The sequence below is a fragment of the Poecilia formosa genome, unplaced genomic scaffold (assembly GCF_000485575.1).
Source record: "Poecilia formosa unplaced genomic scaffold, Poecilia_formosa-5.1.2 Scaffold869, whole genome shotgun sequence".
NCBI classification, from domain to species: Eukaryota; Metazoa; Chordata; class Actinopteri; order Cyprinodontiformes; family Poeciliidae; genus Poecilia; species Poecilia formosa.
Window position 1 is genome coordinate 53,957 of NW_006800808.1, and position 15,520 is coordinate 69,476.

The 15,520-nt window shown below is 34.6% G+C and overlaps 3 protein-coding genes across 6 annotated transcripts in view; 1 reads left to right on the plus strand and 2 right to left on the minus strand.

Annotated features, from left to right (window-relative positions):
- Positions 1-804: 804 nt before the first annotated feature.
- On the minus strand, positions 805-5,917 carry LOC103131897 (uncharacterized). 4 transcript variants are annotated; one of them, XM_007543633.2, is made up of 7 exons: positions 5,534-5,917; positions 3,931-3,981; positions 2,722-3,072; positions 2,393-2,422; positions 2,112-2,174; positions 1,874-1,905; positions 805-1,664 (listed from the first exon to the last, which is right to left on the minus strand). In XM_007543633.2, the coding sequence occupies exons 1-7, from the start codon at positions 5,577-5,579 to the stop codon at positions 1,452-1,454; spliced, it is 786 nt and encodes a 261-aa protein (XP_007543695.1). In that variant the 5' UTR covers positions 5,580-5,917; the 3' UTR covers positions 805-1,451. The 4 variants fall into 4 exon arrangements, with proteins under 4 accessions (XP_007543695.1, XP_007543697.1, XP_007543698.1 ...); XM_007543635.2 differs by having other exon boundaries at positions 1,874-1,999; XM_007543636.2 differs by lacking the exon at positions 2,393-2,422.
- Positions 5,918-8,809: 2,892 nt separating this feature from the next.
- Positions 8,810-13,222, plus strand: LOC103131898 (immunoglobulin superfamily member 10-like). Its single transcript, XM_007543637.2, has 5 exons — positions 8,810-8,897; positions 9,780-10,040; positions 10,115-10,375; positions 10,735-10,869; positions 11,510-13,222. Exons 1-5 carry the CDS (start codon positions 8,867-8,869, stop codon positions 11,557-11,559), a joined length of 738 nt encoding a protein of 245 aa, XP_007543699.1. The 5' UTR covers positions 8,810-8,866; the 3' UTR covers positions 11,560-13,222.
- A 604-nt stretch (positions 13,223-13,826) lies between these two features.
- Positions 13,827-15,520, minus strand: part of LOC103131899 (uncharacterized) — a 6,698-nt gene continuing 5,004 nt past the window's right edge. Inside the window, exons 4-5 of the mRNA XM_007543638.2 lie at positions 15,324-15,473; positions 13,827-14,299 (exon numbers count right to left, since the gene is read on the minus strand). Of these exons, the coding sequence (XP_007543700.1) occupies positions 14,250-14,299; positions 15,324-15,473 (200 nt within the window). The 3' untranslated portion in view covers positions 13,827-14,249. The remainder of the gene's footprint in view (positions 14,300-15,323; positions 15,474-15,520) is intronic.

The following is a 15,520-nucleotide window of genomic DNA, read 5'->3' on the forward strand; positions in this document are numbered from 1 at the left end:
AGCTGGTAGAAAGCAATGTGTACTTATTCTCCACTGAGCTGAGTGGTTTTATTCTATAACAAAACAAAAACTAGACTTGCATTACATTCACTGATATTCATCTAACAGGTGATGGTCATACAAAAATGAATATAATATAAACTGACAAATTATTTTATAAACATTGTGCTATATTATGACATGGTTTTATATTATGTACCCTGTTAATAAAATAAATTTAAAATAAGCTAGTTTTAAAACTTAACATGTCTTGATTGAAATAGCCTAATTATAGTTTTAGAATGAATAACTTATTAATTCTAGTAAGAATTAATAAGTTAATTAATTCTTAATATTTACAACTATTTACTTGTAAATAGTTATAAGTAAAAGTAACTATTTTACTTGTAGTTACAGCAGATCATTTGCTAAGATCTTTGAACTGCCCTTTGTCTGTCTGGGAAACAATCATTGGAGGTTCCAGCTTTTCACACTGATCTGTTAAAGCCATAAACCAGCAGGGGTTCGGAGAACCTCTGGTTCCACTTTATTTAGACAATGGGGCAAATGGCTTTAGAGAGAGGGTCAGAGATAGCTCCTGGTTGGATGAGCAAAGATACGCCTTATTTGAATAAATTAAATACAAGAGGATAACGTTTGTACACAGAGTAACAAATTAGATTTTGTCCTTTGCAATTTCTCCAAAGACGTCTTTGCTTGTCTTTCTTTCTTTCCTTCGTCTTCTTTTCCATTTATCTCAGGTAAATGAATGTCTGTTTTAATGTGTTTGAAATGTCTGTGTTGTTGATGTGATTTTATACTTTTAAACGTTAGAATAAACTCTGAAAATGTAAGACGTGGAGTTCTGACTGTCATCGCTGTTTGGCTTTTGTTTCCACACATGGAATCATTGAATCCGGGAGCAGAAGCGAAAATAATGAGCCAGAAGTTGATGATTTTATTCTCTTAACAACCCCTTTTTCAACATTTAGATTTACCCAGAAAATTATAATGGCTCATTTCAGCAGAAAGAACAATATCTAACAAAGTCCCAAATAATATATAAGTATATACACCACAAAAGAGCAGGAGAAATTATTATCAAAAGGTTAAGGGAAACAGAGAGAGTACTTGTTTTATCACATTTGCATCAAAACATAAAAATACACAAAATTTAGGGGGCAAAGCAAATAGTTTTGTAAATACAAATTTGTCCATGGTGATAATAAGGATAACAGTAATGAATTTAATAATGATCTCTGATCATTCACAATGAACAAACCTTTTTACTTAGGGGCTTATTATTTAAGTATGATAAGGCATTGCTTAACATGAACAAGTCACAATTAAGACCTTAAAAAAGAGCAGTAAATTTTCTGTAATAAAATTAATTAAAAAAATCAACAAATTTAAGTAGAGAGTTTCGTTCTATGTTTTTATGCTTAAAAAAACAGTTTGAACAAGAAGACAGTCTAGGGAAAATGAACTGATGCTTTGGTTTTGGGGGGTTGAAATAATTTCCTCTTTTCATCAACAGTGTGGTGGCGCTCCAACCACAGCAGGATTTGTGGCGTTACCATTTTATACAACATGTTCTTTAGTAGACCTCCTTTCCTTGTCACTGCTTCGATTTTCTGATAGTGATGATAACTCATGGGCATGTGAGTCACTACTTTTTCTTTTTCCTGTAAAACAGACAATATGTTGCTAACTGGTTTGACTTAATAATCTATGGGCATATGAGGTGAGGTGAAATATTTGTTCATTGCGAGTATAGTAAACAAAAATAATTGCTCACTATAAAATTATAGACAGTAAAATAATAGAATACCAACTACTACAGTACTTAAATTTACTAAATTTTAAATTATTGTGAGGCAACAACATTACTTACCTTTCCTACAGCAGGTAGGTACAGGACATTTCCTGCGTAATAAATATGCAATGAGACAAAGAACACCAACAACAACAAGAACAGCAACAGCAACAGCAATGCCAATCCATAGCCAATAATTGGTCTCTGAAATAAAAAAGGTACTGTTAGAGCCAGTGAACAAAAGTCTACACTTCATGCAAGTCGTACGGACAATGTAAAAAACATTTTAAAATACTTGATTGGAAATGCTGCTTACCATTCTGAGGTGAGGGTGTCGTGGGGAAATGTGAAGGAACCACCTTTCTGTGTTTATCTGAATCTAATTTGCAACAACAAAAAAGAGAATAACACTTAAATCCCAGAAATAACATGAATGAATATTTTACTGGTGTTATATTATAGATTTGCTTCTGAAATTAGATGTCAATATTTTTCATTTTCTGAGTTTAATAATAGTGAAACAGTAAAGATCCATAAATAAACTAGGATATTGATCATAGTTATACTATTGTATTTGTAGTAACTGATTTATCTGACCTTCTGTCATAAATGATTCATTCTTCACAACTGTAAAGCAAAATTACACAAACCAGAAATCAAAGTTAGAAGTACACCATGATTTTTCACACAAAACAGAAACACATAATTTTACTTTTGAACTATCTTCATACACTACCTTTTTAAAAACAGTTGTATTTATTTAACAGCATTTGTTCACATATACAGTTAATTCTTTTATTTGTTTAAATGCACTTGTTGTTCAAGCATATTTACTATATGATTTTTAGGTGACACATGTTACATGTCACCTATGTTTTTCAAGACAAGCATATATTTGTTGTGTTTATATGGTGTTAAATTCTTACCAACAGTGTGGTTGATGCATTGTCGTACATTTTTAATATTTCTAATACAGCAGCAGTAACTTCCACTATCTGTGTGCTTCACATGTGAAATGTTGAGCGATGCGATGCTTCTGTTAAGTCCTTCAATAGAAGCTGCTAGAGAGTATCTGCTTTTATCAGTGTTTTGGTGGACTTTTCTATTTTTTACAACTAAAATATCGTCATTGCCTTTAATCCATTCCAAAATATCATCTGAAGTAAAGTTTGTGACACATCGCAAAGTGATATTTCTCCCAATCACTGTTATCACTGGTTTAACATCCTCAAACATTGTTGGCATCCTGGGGCATGAAACTCCTTTACTGCTTTGATCTGGGAAAAAAGTGGAATCAACAGAGAGAGAAAAGGAACATTAGAACTCAGACATTCATTTAAATAATCACATTATAGAACAGATATATAAACAATATAAACAATATTCTAAATCACAGGTGTCTGTCCTGCAACTTTTAGATGTGACTCTGCTGCATCACCTGAATAGAATAATTAAGTCATTAAGGCTCTAGAGAACTGATCTACACAAGGAGGAGGGAATGAAGCCATTTTATTCCAGTGTTTTGTACCTCTGGCACATCTAAACACTGCAGGACTGTGGAGGACTGGAGTTTGACCCCCCTTATCTAAATGCTCAAATGCCAGTTTAAGACTTAGTTTTATCTTTAAAGGTATGCAAAAGAAGGTAAGAAAATAAAAAATGCTAAGCAACTTAAAAGTGTTGAATTGAACTGTGTATATGACAGATAATACAACATTCTCTTTCAGTGAGGCCTATTTTAGCACACAAAATATAAGCAAATACTTTGACATTTCACTACTTACAACACTGAGCCAGTGTGACCCATTCCACTATCCTAGGGAAGCAGTGGGTGAAGAGCATAGTAACATACCTATGTCAGCAACTCTACAGCAGTGGGCTGTGCTGTGCAGAGGTAGTTGGCCCACAGAATGCTCTTGATGATACTTTATCTAAAGTGCACCACTTTTCAACAATAACCCACCAGATTATGTAAAGATTTACACAAAATTCAAAATGTCTCTCTGTGCATTAATCAATATGAACTGATCTCACAGATGATCTGTGAAAACTAGACTTTGTTAAATTGAGTCGCCATGTGACTTACATCAACGAAACCAATCAGAAGAGTCTGCAGATGAGAAGATGAAACTCACCATGTTCAGTTGATGATCTTCTTTCTTTTGTAAAAACGTAGTAACAAGAGCCTTTTAAAAAAGAGGATAATAATTAAATATAAACATAAAAGTCTAGTAAATCAGTACATTTAATTGAAAAACAATTTTATTTATTCAAAACACTTATACTAAGTGAACTTGACAGGGTATGGCACAATAAAGTCATCTCCTGAGAATGTGACACTGTGCAAGCAAACCAAGTTTCTTGGTTCTTTGTGATCCAAAACCAGGCAGCAGTTCAAGTCTTAGCAGTAAGCTATCAATGTAGGAAAATTATAGAAAAAAACCCCACTAAAACTAATAAAAACCCTAGATATAATCAATGTTGCTGTATTATACTTAATGCTACTGGGTCGTATGCACAAAATATCAAAATATCAGTTCAATAGGTGACATATTTTGTTTCATTAAACAGTTTACAGCAACTGTAAAAGTGCTGCATAATATTGCCTGTGCTACTTGCCCTTATGAAAAAAATTCTCTAATAGATGTTACAAGCTTCTACAGACAAACAGATAAATTTGTCTGTGATAAACCGACTTTATCACAGACCTGTCAAAAGAGAAAGATTTGACTCAATTTCTGCGACTCCCAGTCTGAATTAATTCATATGACAGTCGACCAGGAATAAATGCTGGTGGTTATTTCTGAATGTTAATAGGTACCGTCAGCGACAACTACTACTTGAAATTAGTGCAAATAAGCACATTTCTAAGTTGTCCACTGCTTAGAAAACAACTGGGTTTTGGAGAGGAAGAGAAAACAAGTCCCACTCAGAGCTCCCAGTTCACGTAACCATTATCTTTTATGCTTTTTCACAGTAGAAATATAAAATGTGTAAAAACTCAATGTCCTTTTTTTTGTAAATCTATATCATGTATAGATATAACATACTGGTGTTATTAAGTTTAAATCCATATACTATAAACTGTCATAATTAAATGGCTTGCTGAAATGAGGGAGATTTTTCACCTCATTTTCGACAATATTGTTTTGAGCAGTCGGCCTAAAGCCTGTTGTTTATTACAAGATGATTTATTACACCGTTTCTTTTTATACATGTTATAAACTCCCTAGTTTAGATAGGAAACAATGTGCAGGTTTAATTCGACTTTAAAACTGCTCCAAGCTAGCAAGAAAATGTTCGGAGTATGTCCGTGAACGTAATCTGAAAGTCGAACGTCGGACCTGACGTTCAGCAAACGTTGTCTGAACATTCGTTCCCAATTCATTTTCTTTTTTTGTTGTCATTTCACTTTATTTAGTTTTTATATCTTTAAAACTTTTATGACTGTTATTATTTTTTATCAATTTTTTATTTTTCACTTCTGTGCATACTTCCGAATGTTGTTTGAACGTTCTTGAACGTCTTCCGGACGTTTTCATAGATGCTGCTTTAAAAAACTTTAAAAAAAACGGAGGCATTACGAAGAGCTTCATTTCTCCCTACAAAATAAATATTTAAGATTTTTTTTGTTACTATTGCTGTTATTCTAATGCAAACATCTATTCTATGTCTTAATAAGCTGTTTAGTGTATATGTTTTAACTTATATTTCCGATGAGAAAATAATTTAACTTACCACACAGCAATAAGAACAACAACGTTATTTTCACCTTGGTCTTCATTTCGTTAGTTAAGAATGAAATAGTTTATTATTCCACTACAAACGCTGATTAGTTCGTGGGTCAGATTAAGATTCCAGGTCCGGATATTTAAGACGTCCAGGAAAAGAGTTAAACCTGATGTCGGAAGATCCTTTTCACCTCCTTTAATCGAGATACCTGCGAAACAGAAAGTTGAAGCATCGGTGGCTGTGGCAAGCCTTTTTAACATTTAATCAGTTTCTTCTGATTGCAGTCTCCGAAAATGCTTTTTAACTTTACACATCTACGTTTGGCCATCCGGAGTGGAACTTTAAGATTCCTGCAATATATCCTAACTAGTAAAAATAATAATGAAAATCTTTAATGCCATTTGACGATATCTCAAATGACGTCCCCGGATCTGTCACGGGTTACACCTTTATGGCAGGCCAATTTAGCATAAATTCGGTTTGCCGCCCTTAGATTCCAGATATTTCAAATTGTTTGACTAGACGTTTTAGTAATTTAAGATATCTCTATTTACATTATGACTAGTCGGAGACTTAATTTCAAGATATCTTAAATGAATAACTATCTGAAATACACTTTTCAGATATATACAATTAAATTATGACTAGTCAAAGTAAATTCAAGATGTCTCGATTTTACTTTTGACTAGTCATAATACTAATTAAATTAAATCAACTCAAGATATCTTAAATGCATTTTTGGACAGGAGATCTGTCATAAATTGAGGTGGTGAGGTAAATGCAGTGGACCTGGGTATGTAGAGTAAATGACAATGTAATGATGAAAAACACAAGAATCCAGGCAGCACAGAGTGAGCAAAAAACTAGGAGCTAATCTCTGGTAGTAACTGGTGTCAAAATAAAAGAAACAGGTAACAAGACACCAGACAAGACGAGGACTCTGCAAAGAACAAGGAACATAGGTGGGACTAAATACACAAGGAGATAATCAGGGAAAACAAGACACAGCTGGGAGCAATCAAAGGGTAGACAGGACAACACAGAGACCCAACTGAACACAGAAACCTAAATGAATACACAGAAAAACTCAAATCCTCACAAGATATGTAGTTTTGACTAGCGAAATTTAAATTATAGATATCTTAAAAGCAAATAATGACTAGAAAGAACTAAACTAAAGATATCTTGAATTGTAATTCTGACTAGTGAAAAATTCATTTTCAGACATCTCCAAATTAATTATAGATATCTTGAATTGCACAGCGTTTTTATTTGAAGATATCTTAAATTAACAATCTGAGTAGTCAGAATGACATTACTGATATCTTGAATGTATTCGGTATAGAAAAATGTCCCTGACTTAAATAGAAATTTGAAAGTTTATTAAAACAATGAAAAACAGAAAAAAAAGATGTTTGAAAATACATCACTTTCATGTTGAAATTGGTTTGACAATAGCAATTTTAGCTTTTCAAAGCTGTTTTCAAGTACATTCGGTTCATTGGAAATGAATAAACAGGAAATTCTTTGCAGATGTCAGAAGCAATCTTATAGTTTGTGAAGTTTTGTCGAGCTCTTTCTAATTTGTGGCATTTACTGACAACTTTGTGCAGGAAACTGTTTGGACACCACAAAAGGGCTTCCATGTCATTCTTAATTCAGATATCTAAAATTGTAAATTTGACTAGTCATAATTATGTTCATCCATCCATTTCCTAACACCCTTATCCCTTAGTGGGGACAGCTCAGTGCTGCCACTGAGCTGTCGAAACAGTTGCATGCAGAAGTTTGGGTGTCCTGCCCTAAATTGTCAGAAAATGTCACAATATAGAGAAACTCAGCAATGTGGGATATACGGAGAACACAAAACTTCATAGACTTAAAGACTGCTTCAGAAATCTGCAAAGAATTTCCTTTTTGTGTCTGACAAACACAATTAGAAATTTTGAAAACCTAAAAGAGCAGATATCTTTAAAGTTAAATATCTTAAAAGTAAAGTATCTCTAAACAGAATTATGACTCAGAACAAAAAGCGAGATTTATCAAATTTACTTTGACTAGTCAGTTAATTGTACAAATAGGAAATATGTATTTCATTCAAACCGTCAGTTATATTAAATTAAGTCTCTCTGCAACCAAATGATAAATCTGACATCATTTATACTATTTAGAATGGAACTAGAGGCAGCTCACATAGGTTTTTTGCCTGGTCAAAATATAATAAGAAATATCTCAATTTACTCGTAAACCAATTTCAGATATCTGGAATGTAAGTGCGGTGAAACCGATGTTATGTTATAACAACCTGCCATACAAAGAGACGATTCACCAGCTGCAACAGTGCGCCCTCTGCTGCAGAAAATAATTAACAGTCTAGTCACACAGTTTTAAGCTTTAAAAGCTTATCATCTCCTGCTGGTCCATTTATCATCTCCTGCTTTTCAGGAAGTCTCAGCTCTCAAGCATAATCTGCAGGTTTCTCCATGGAGTAAATATCTCTCCACTGATTCACATGTGTTGCTTCTCAAATGACAGAAATTCTGTTTGCAATAAAGATGTGAAATCTTCTGGTTTTAGATGTATTTTCGTATTGTTGTACTATCAGTCCAGAAAACATGTTTTTCCATCTTTATTTGCAGCTCTTTTTGCAGCAGTTTGTTCACTTGGATTGCAAACTGCAGCAGTCAGTTCCAGTCTGGGATTGTAGTTTTCTTAGGAGGGGCAACTCTAGACTTTCCTAGGATGAAAGTAACATGTAAGTTATTATTTTCCTTTTTTAAATAGAATACTGTTCTGTAGCCATCTTGACTTGCATCAGAAATATGATCAATGCTTTATCTGTTTATCTGTACCACTATAAACCAAGTACTCTCTCAAGTGGAAATTGATCTGAGTCCAAATCCACATCCTTGATTTCTTTGCTCTCCTTTCTTCTGGGATCAACATGAGGACTGTGACTGCTGACCCAGTTTGAAAGCTTGAATCCTTCTTCAGAGCAGATATCAGTCAGTCTTGTCACCATTTGTCCTCCATCTTCTTCTGTAGCAACAGATTTTAAACAGTCATTCAGAAAAAGTTGTTTTTGACTCTATCAGCCACTTCAGCTGGAAACTGTTGTGCTTTATAATCAGCAGTTCTTTGTAGAAAATAATTTGCACAGCTTCATGAAGACATACGTCTCATACACTGTACATTGTTTAACATAAAAAACTTAATTGTGAAGTTGTGACAGGGTGCCTTCATTGGAGATCTAAAACCTGAGTCTGAGCAGGATGTGGGCAGAGAGGCTTCAGCTTTTAAAAATACGGAAGCCATTCTACGTTGAGAGCTGGTCTGAAAATGGAGTTCGGATCTGTATGCCTGGTTGTTGGTAAGAATACCTTTCTTTTTTTACTTTGAACACCTTAATCAAGATTTCCTCCCTTTGTATAGCTTCTTATTTGTTTCTTATTGTGGTCTGCAGAGACCACTAGTGGCTAATCTTGACTAAATAAAGAAACTCATGGTTTACAGTTTCTAATACAGATCTGTATCTTTAAAAATTACAGAAAAAAGTTCTTCTGCACATTTAACAACACAGACTGTACAACTGAAACCAAATTTAGATAAACTGAATAAAAAGACACAAACACATATTTTTTTCTCAGACCAAACCTCTAGTTCACAGCAGGACATTATGGGCTCAACACAACAGGGACACATGAAAGACTGCAGAAGGTGAAACTTCTCTGTGACACCAGACAGAAACAAAAGCTGAACATTTCTCAGTTTTCTTGTGTTGCCAGCCTGTATGCACATCTGGATATGAGCTGAAAGCTTCACATGCATGAATTACGCTGATCACTCAGCTGGATAAAGGCAGTCGACTGTCGCTTCATCACAGGAGCTCCATAGAAATGGATGGAGAGGGGCATTTCTAAATTAACACTTAAAATAAAAATAACATCCTTAAAACCTTCCTCAATATAAAAACCTAAAAAATGGAGAATCTTCAGACATGTTTGGTTCGAGACAGAAAAACTCTTTCCTTAATATGCTTTGAAAATGTTCATATTGGCTGTTTTTGTTAATGACTAAACCAGCTGTTTCCCAGCGCAGCATCAGAAAAGGGTTGGGCCTCCCAAGAACTATGTAAGAATTTTGTTTTGAGAATTTAGATGACCTAGATTTTCATTTTGGCCTTTGAAACACCACAGGCTAGCAATATATACCAAACCCACAGCTGCTTCTCTGTTGTTTCCTGTCTGAGCAGCTGCCACACTGAGCATTCAGCCTGACAGAAGTCAGTTCTTCCGTTATGAAGCCTTCACTCTGAGCTGTGCAGTGTCAGGAAACTTCAGCGGCTGGAGGGTGATGAGAAATGCCTCCGAAGCTTTTACTCCTTGTGAAGACTGGGGCCGTCCGAACGGTTCCTCCTGCATTAACCACAGTGTCTACAAGTCAGACACTGGGCTTTACTGGTGCCAGTCTGAGCAAGGAGAGTGCAGCAACGTCCTCAACATCACAATAAACAGTGAGCTCATGTTTCGTTTTATTCTTTAAGTATTGTACTTTTGAAAAACCACTGATTTAAATCAAACATTTCAGCTGGTGTTGTGATCTTGGAGAGTCCAGCACTTCCTGTGACGGTGGGAGATGATGTCACACTTCGCTGCTCCTTCAAAGAAAGATATGATCCGACATCTTCATCACATTTCTCTGCTACCTTCTACCTAAATAATACATTTATTGGAACGGAACCTGAAGGAAAGATGGTCCTACACAATGTGTCGATGTCCAGCAAAGGCTTCTACAAGTGCAAACATCCCAGCAGAGGAGAGTCACTGGACAGCTGGCTGGAAGTCCAGGGTAACTGTCTGCTGCAGCTCATCACTCAGGAGGATGAACATATTTACACGCCACACCTTCAAATACAAGCCCCTGTTGACTAAAGTTGTAAATTTGCAAAAAAAAAAAGTATCACGCAGACAAGAGGATGAATGTATACCACTAATGCCTATCGATGCATTTTCAATACATAGCCACTTTGAAAGCACCATCTAGTGTTCAGAGATATAGCACATTATTCCTTATTTCTATGTTCAAGTTAATTTAATGTAGGCTGTAATAATTAAAATGTCTGTTTATCACAATTTATGTGGTACAGCATTAATAAGTCACACTGACATTTTTTGTAAATTATCTCTCATATCTCTCTGTGTTTAAAGCTAAACCTCCCAAAAGCACCGATCCGCCTCTTATTCCTTCTACTTCTCTGATGATATTGATCACCATCGTGCTGTTCATCATCTACACCATCATCTTCATTATGTGCATAATCATATACAGAAGCTGGGCTCGAGGTAAGGAGGCATTAAAACATTAATGATGCAATAAATCTAGACTTTTCTAACAGTAATTACAACATCCGCAGCTGTTCAACAGCAGATATGATGTGAATAATGAGATAAATGTTGATAAATTATGTGTTGGAACAACTATCGCTACTTATCGTTTAACTTTTACCATTCCAAGAGTGCTCTGATGATCAAAACAGGAGGTCATAAAATAAACCAAAATAGCATTTAAAGCTCCCCAGACTCGGTTAAGGTCAGAGGTCATGATTCAGCAATAAAAAATAGAGATATGGAAACATGGGAATCATGAATCATGTTACATCTGAGCATTTCAGAAGAGGAGCTTCATATAGCCAAGCATGGTGATGGCTGTGTGATGATCTGGGCTGCTTTGCTGCTTCAGAATCTGAAATGAATTAATCTAAATATTAGAACCAATGAGTCTTACTGTGGGACAGAAAACCCTGAAGGAGAACATCCAGGTCAGTTCTGGACAATGACTGTTTCAGGTCTGTCAGTCATGTTTAATGAAGCAACAGCACTGACAATTGTTTTTTTAATACATTTTGCCTCAACATAAACCTTCAGGTCTTTATGATTTCAGAGTCCCGTATTTTCTGAGTTCCTGTTCTACTTTCCTTTGCAGGCCGAGCTGAAACCAAACGGAGAAGTTCAGAACTCTGCCCAGATTACTGACTGCTCCTAAACGCATCGTCTGCTTCAGACCTGATAAAGCTTATGTTGTTTTTCCTCTATTTATTATAACCAAGCCCAAAATTATTTATACCACTGGAAAATCACCTTAATTCAACAACATGCTGTTTGTTTCTCGTTGAAACTCTATACTAAATATTCAGTGTATTTTTGACCAAACAGTGATAATTAGTACACAGTCTTCTCTATAATCCAAGGAAAAGACTTCATTGGTGTTTTCAGCATTTAAACTCACAGGTTACTCTGGGATTTTTAAATGAATTATTGCTCATGCTGAGCTCCACGTCTATTTTAGTTCATTTATCTTACTAGTCCTCAAGTTTCTGTTTTATTTTGTTTGTCTTGTTCCTCACTTTGTTTTATTCACTTCCTATTTTTGATGTTGTACCAGTTATTGATATCCACTGTGTGTTTTGTGGTCATGTGTTAGTTTCCGCTGTTTGTACGTAGGTCCTACATAAAAAAAATTAAAAAAAATGTTTTTAATAGAGCTTTTAGGATTAAAAACTCCTAGAGCTTCTTAGCAGACGGCAGAAATTGTTAGTTACATGGCAAAATAGATCTATGTTAATATATGAAGATGAGTCAATTTTTCATTTAGTTTGTTTTCTTTTTTGGCACATACTGTAAATAATCAAGCATTCATGTTTTTTTTGGGTTGGGGAGGTTATATAATGAATTGTTCTTGGTTTTTAAAGGGGTTTTATAAATTAAAATCTGTGTGTAAAAAATAAGGTGTTATTTATACATATATTGCGACAATTCCACTTGCAAGTCTTATATTTTAGTTTTAATTTATCTTAAAAAATCCTTGAAATGGACTCGGTTTTTCTTCTGCTGAGGCGCCCTGTGGCATTTGGCGCCATCTGGTGGCCAACTTTCAGAATTCTCCTCATTTTGTTCCAGCCGTTGTGTTCAGGGTGGGACGTTTGAGTCCTGAGTCTAGAATCTCCTGTGGTGTCGGTGTTTCCTGTGTCTTCTTGGGATCATAGGAGATCCTGCCCTGCTGCCATCTGGAGGTAGAAAACAGATTTCAACTTAAAGCAACAAAAACTCTGATTCTTTATTCTCATCTGGAAACCACGACTGTTTCTGATATTTGGAAATATTACTGACAATAACGTCCAAAAGAACACAAACAAAATACAAAGTAAGACAGAGTCATAAATGAATAGAGTTGCAAAGTGAGTCACAAGACAACTTTATCGACAGTTTGATCCAGAATCTGATCTTGGTCCAATAAAATAAGGACTGAAGTCCTGATAGGTTATGATCAAAACAATCCCAGTTTACATTGAACATTTGGTCTATCAAAACAATAAATGTAAATGTTATTAGTGTAGCTGAATAAAAATCCTCCAGAGAAGTGATTAGGTCACCTGGTCAGGTCACCCTGGTCAGGTCACCAGGTCGTCCTGGTCAGGTCACCAGTTTGTCGCAGACATTGAATTTAGTCTCCATGCATTCAGTGGTAAAACTGACATCATTAATGTTATTTACAATGTAACTAGAGATATCTCAAATAGATATTTTGTCTAATCTATAGTTAGAAATATCTTAATGTTCTCATAATCTAATTTCAAATATCTGGAATGTAAGTTCAGTGAAACCAGTGTTATGTTATAATGACCTGCTGCATCAGTGACTAACAGCCTTTTGTCACTAAGAAACTAATAAACACAGAAACAGAACCAAAACACAAACAACCCAAGATCTCGATACCATAATTTTATTTATTTATTTTTACATTTTAGTTGAGCAAATAAAACAAATTACTAAACAATCTCCTAATACAGTAATGATATAAGAGCAAAAGGATGTTGAGCCGGCCCAAGGCAAAAGCAAATTAAGCAGCTGCTCTGTCAAAGCCAGTAGTTCACTGGTCATTTAACAGCTTCTATCAGTTTGTTACATCAGTTACTGCATAAGCAGCCGACTGTTAAAAAGGAGTAAAGAGTGTTACTCTTAAAAATACAAAATCAACCTTAAGCTTAGTCTACAGTTGTACATAGGTTTAAAATAAAAATAACTGATTGCTACACACATGATTTTAACAGATGTAATAATGATTATAGATATTTTGTTCTTAATCAAATCAGTTTGAACATGTTTGTTTTAAATATTCGTGTAGCTAATCTGGAAGCTGCATTAAGCTGAAACATGAACATCTGCAAATAACAAAGACAGAACAAAACTTTCTATATCTGTAAAGTATAGCTGGAATATTATTCTGTAATATTTCCACATGAATGGTTGTGGAACTTAAAATATTTGCATTTACATTTTTCAGAATGACATGAATAATTATTAAATCAATCTCACATTTCAATTTGAAGGTAAATTGTTTTGAGCTCGTGTCAGGCTTATTAAATACCTTAAATGTCCCAAATTTCCTATTTTTACTAAATGTTTAATATCTCAGTTCATAGCGGCTGACTTGTCCACAATATAGCCATTTGCATATGTTACTAAAATAGTTATGAATCAGACTATAAAAAGTGCAAAATATATTTTATCTGAACTTCATATAGTCTATAAAATTAGATGAAAATACTTTAATACTCTGTTTTGACTGGGAGAATAAATCACATTTCTCTGTATTTTAATATTGTTCGTCTTATTTTTCATTTTGCTTCAATAAACAGATGATCAGTTTTTTGTCTTCTTTGTCTTCAGTTCAACAAAACGTGATCATCAATTCTCCTTTTCATATCAGTCTTGGCTGCAAGAAAAAGGACAACAATTACTAACATGATAGACATTTTGAAATTTAACAATAATTAAGAGAGGAGCATGTTAAATGATTACTACCCATTACTTTCCATTAACTCCACCAGGGGGCGGTAGAGTTGACTAACATTTACATTTATTTTGTCTTTTGCCTTCTTTAAAACCTCCTTTACCACTAAAGTCACCAGATTAGAACCAGATTTAACATTTTTACCAAATTTATTGTCTTCTTTGACTTCAACTCACAGAACAAAAAACACACGGCCAAAATAATTACAGCGTCAAGATCTTCAAACTTTTGACTTTTCAGAGAAGATTAAAATGATCTCAATCAGAATGTCTTTGTTATCATTGTGTAAACGATGAATTTCATTCAGTGCAGCTCAGTCTGGAGCAGAGGATGTGGTGAGTCACAGGGTGTTTGTAGGAATGTGTGTCTGCCTGTGCAGAATATAAAAGGGTTTCCTGAGAAAGAAAACCTTTTTAACTATTTCAACAATAAACTGAGCTTCCCATAATGTTTGGTAACTGGGATCAATATTCACAGCTATAATAACATAATATAGTCAAAATATATAAATAAAACTTGGTATATGCGTTATGTATTGCTCTGATTAAATAAATGTTACTTTGACCAGAATCCATCTCACTTTATTTTGAAAAACCTTGTTCTTCCTCGCTCTTCCTCTGACTCATCTCTGTGTCCACATTGCCAAATCCTCCAGCTGCTCTAAATTTATCAGATTCACTTAGAGGAGCAGAAAGTAAAGACTTACTGACCAGTGGTCAAAAGAGTACAAGCCAATATTTACATCCTATTGAGAGAGTTTGATGTTTAAGAATCCATTTGTTTTCATTAAAAAGATGTGATTTCTAAAAAATACTTTTATTTTAGTGTAGCTTCAGTAAAACAGGAATATCCCAGGATAAAAGGAGAAGAAATAACAGCCTTTGTTAAATTCAGACAGAAAACATTTTCACAATAATTTTCCATTGGATAGGATGGTAAAACTCACCTCGAGCCCATTTACGGTATGTGTAAACACACAAGATTAGTATGATGGTGTAGAGGATGAAGAGCAGAATGAAACTAATCACTCTGATCCAAGGAACATCGGGACCAGGAGGAGGAGAAGGAGGAGAAACTTCTGCTTGGGGAACTCTAGCTGCAAGCACAAAAAATAAATAAATATTTAATTTAATTTGTGGTAAA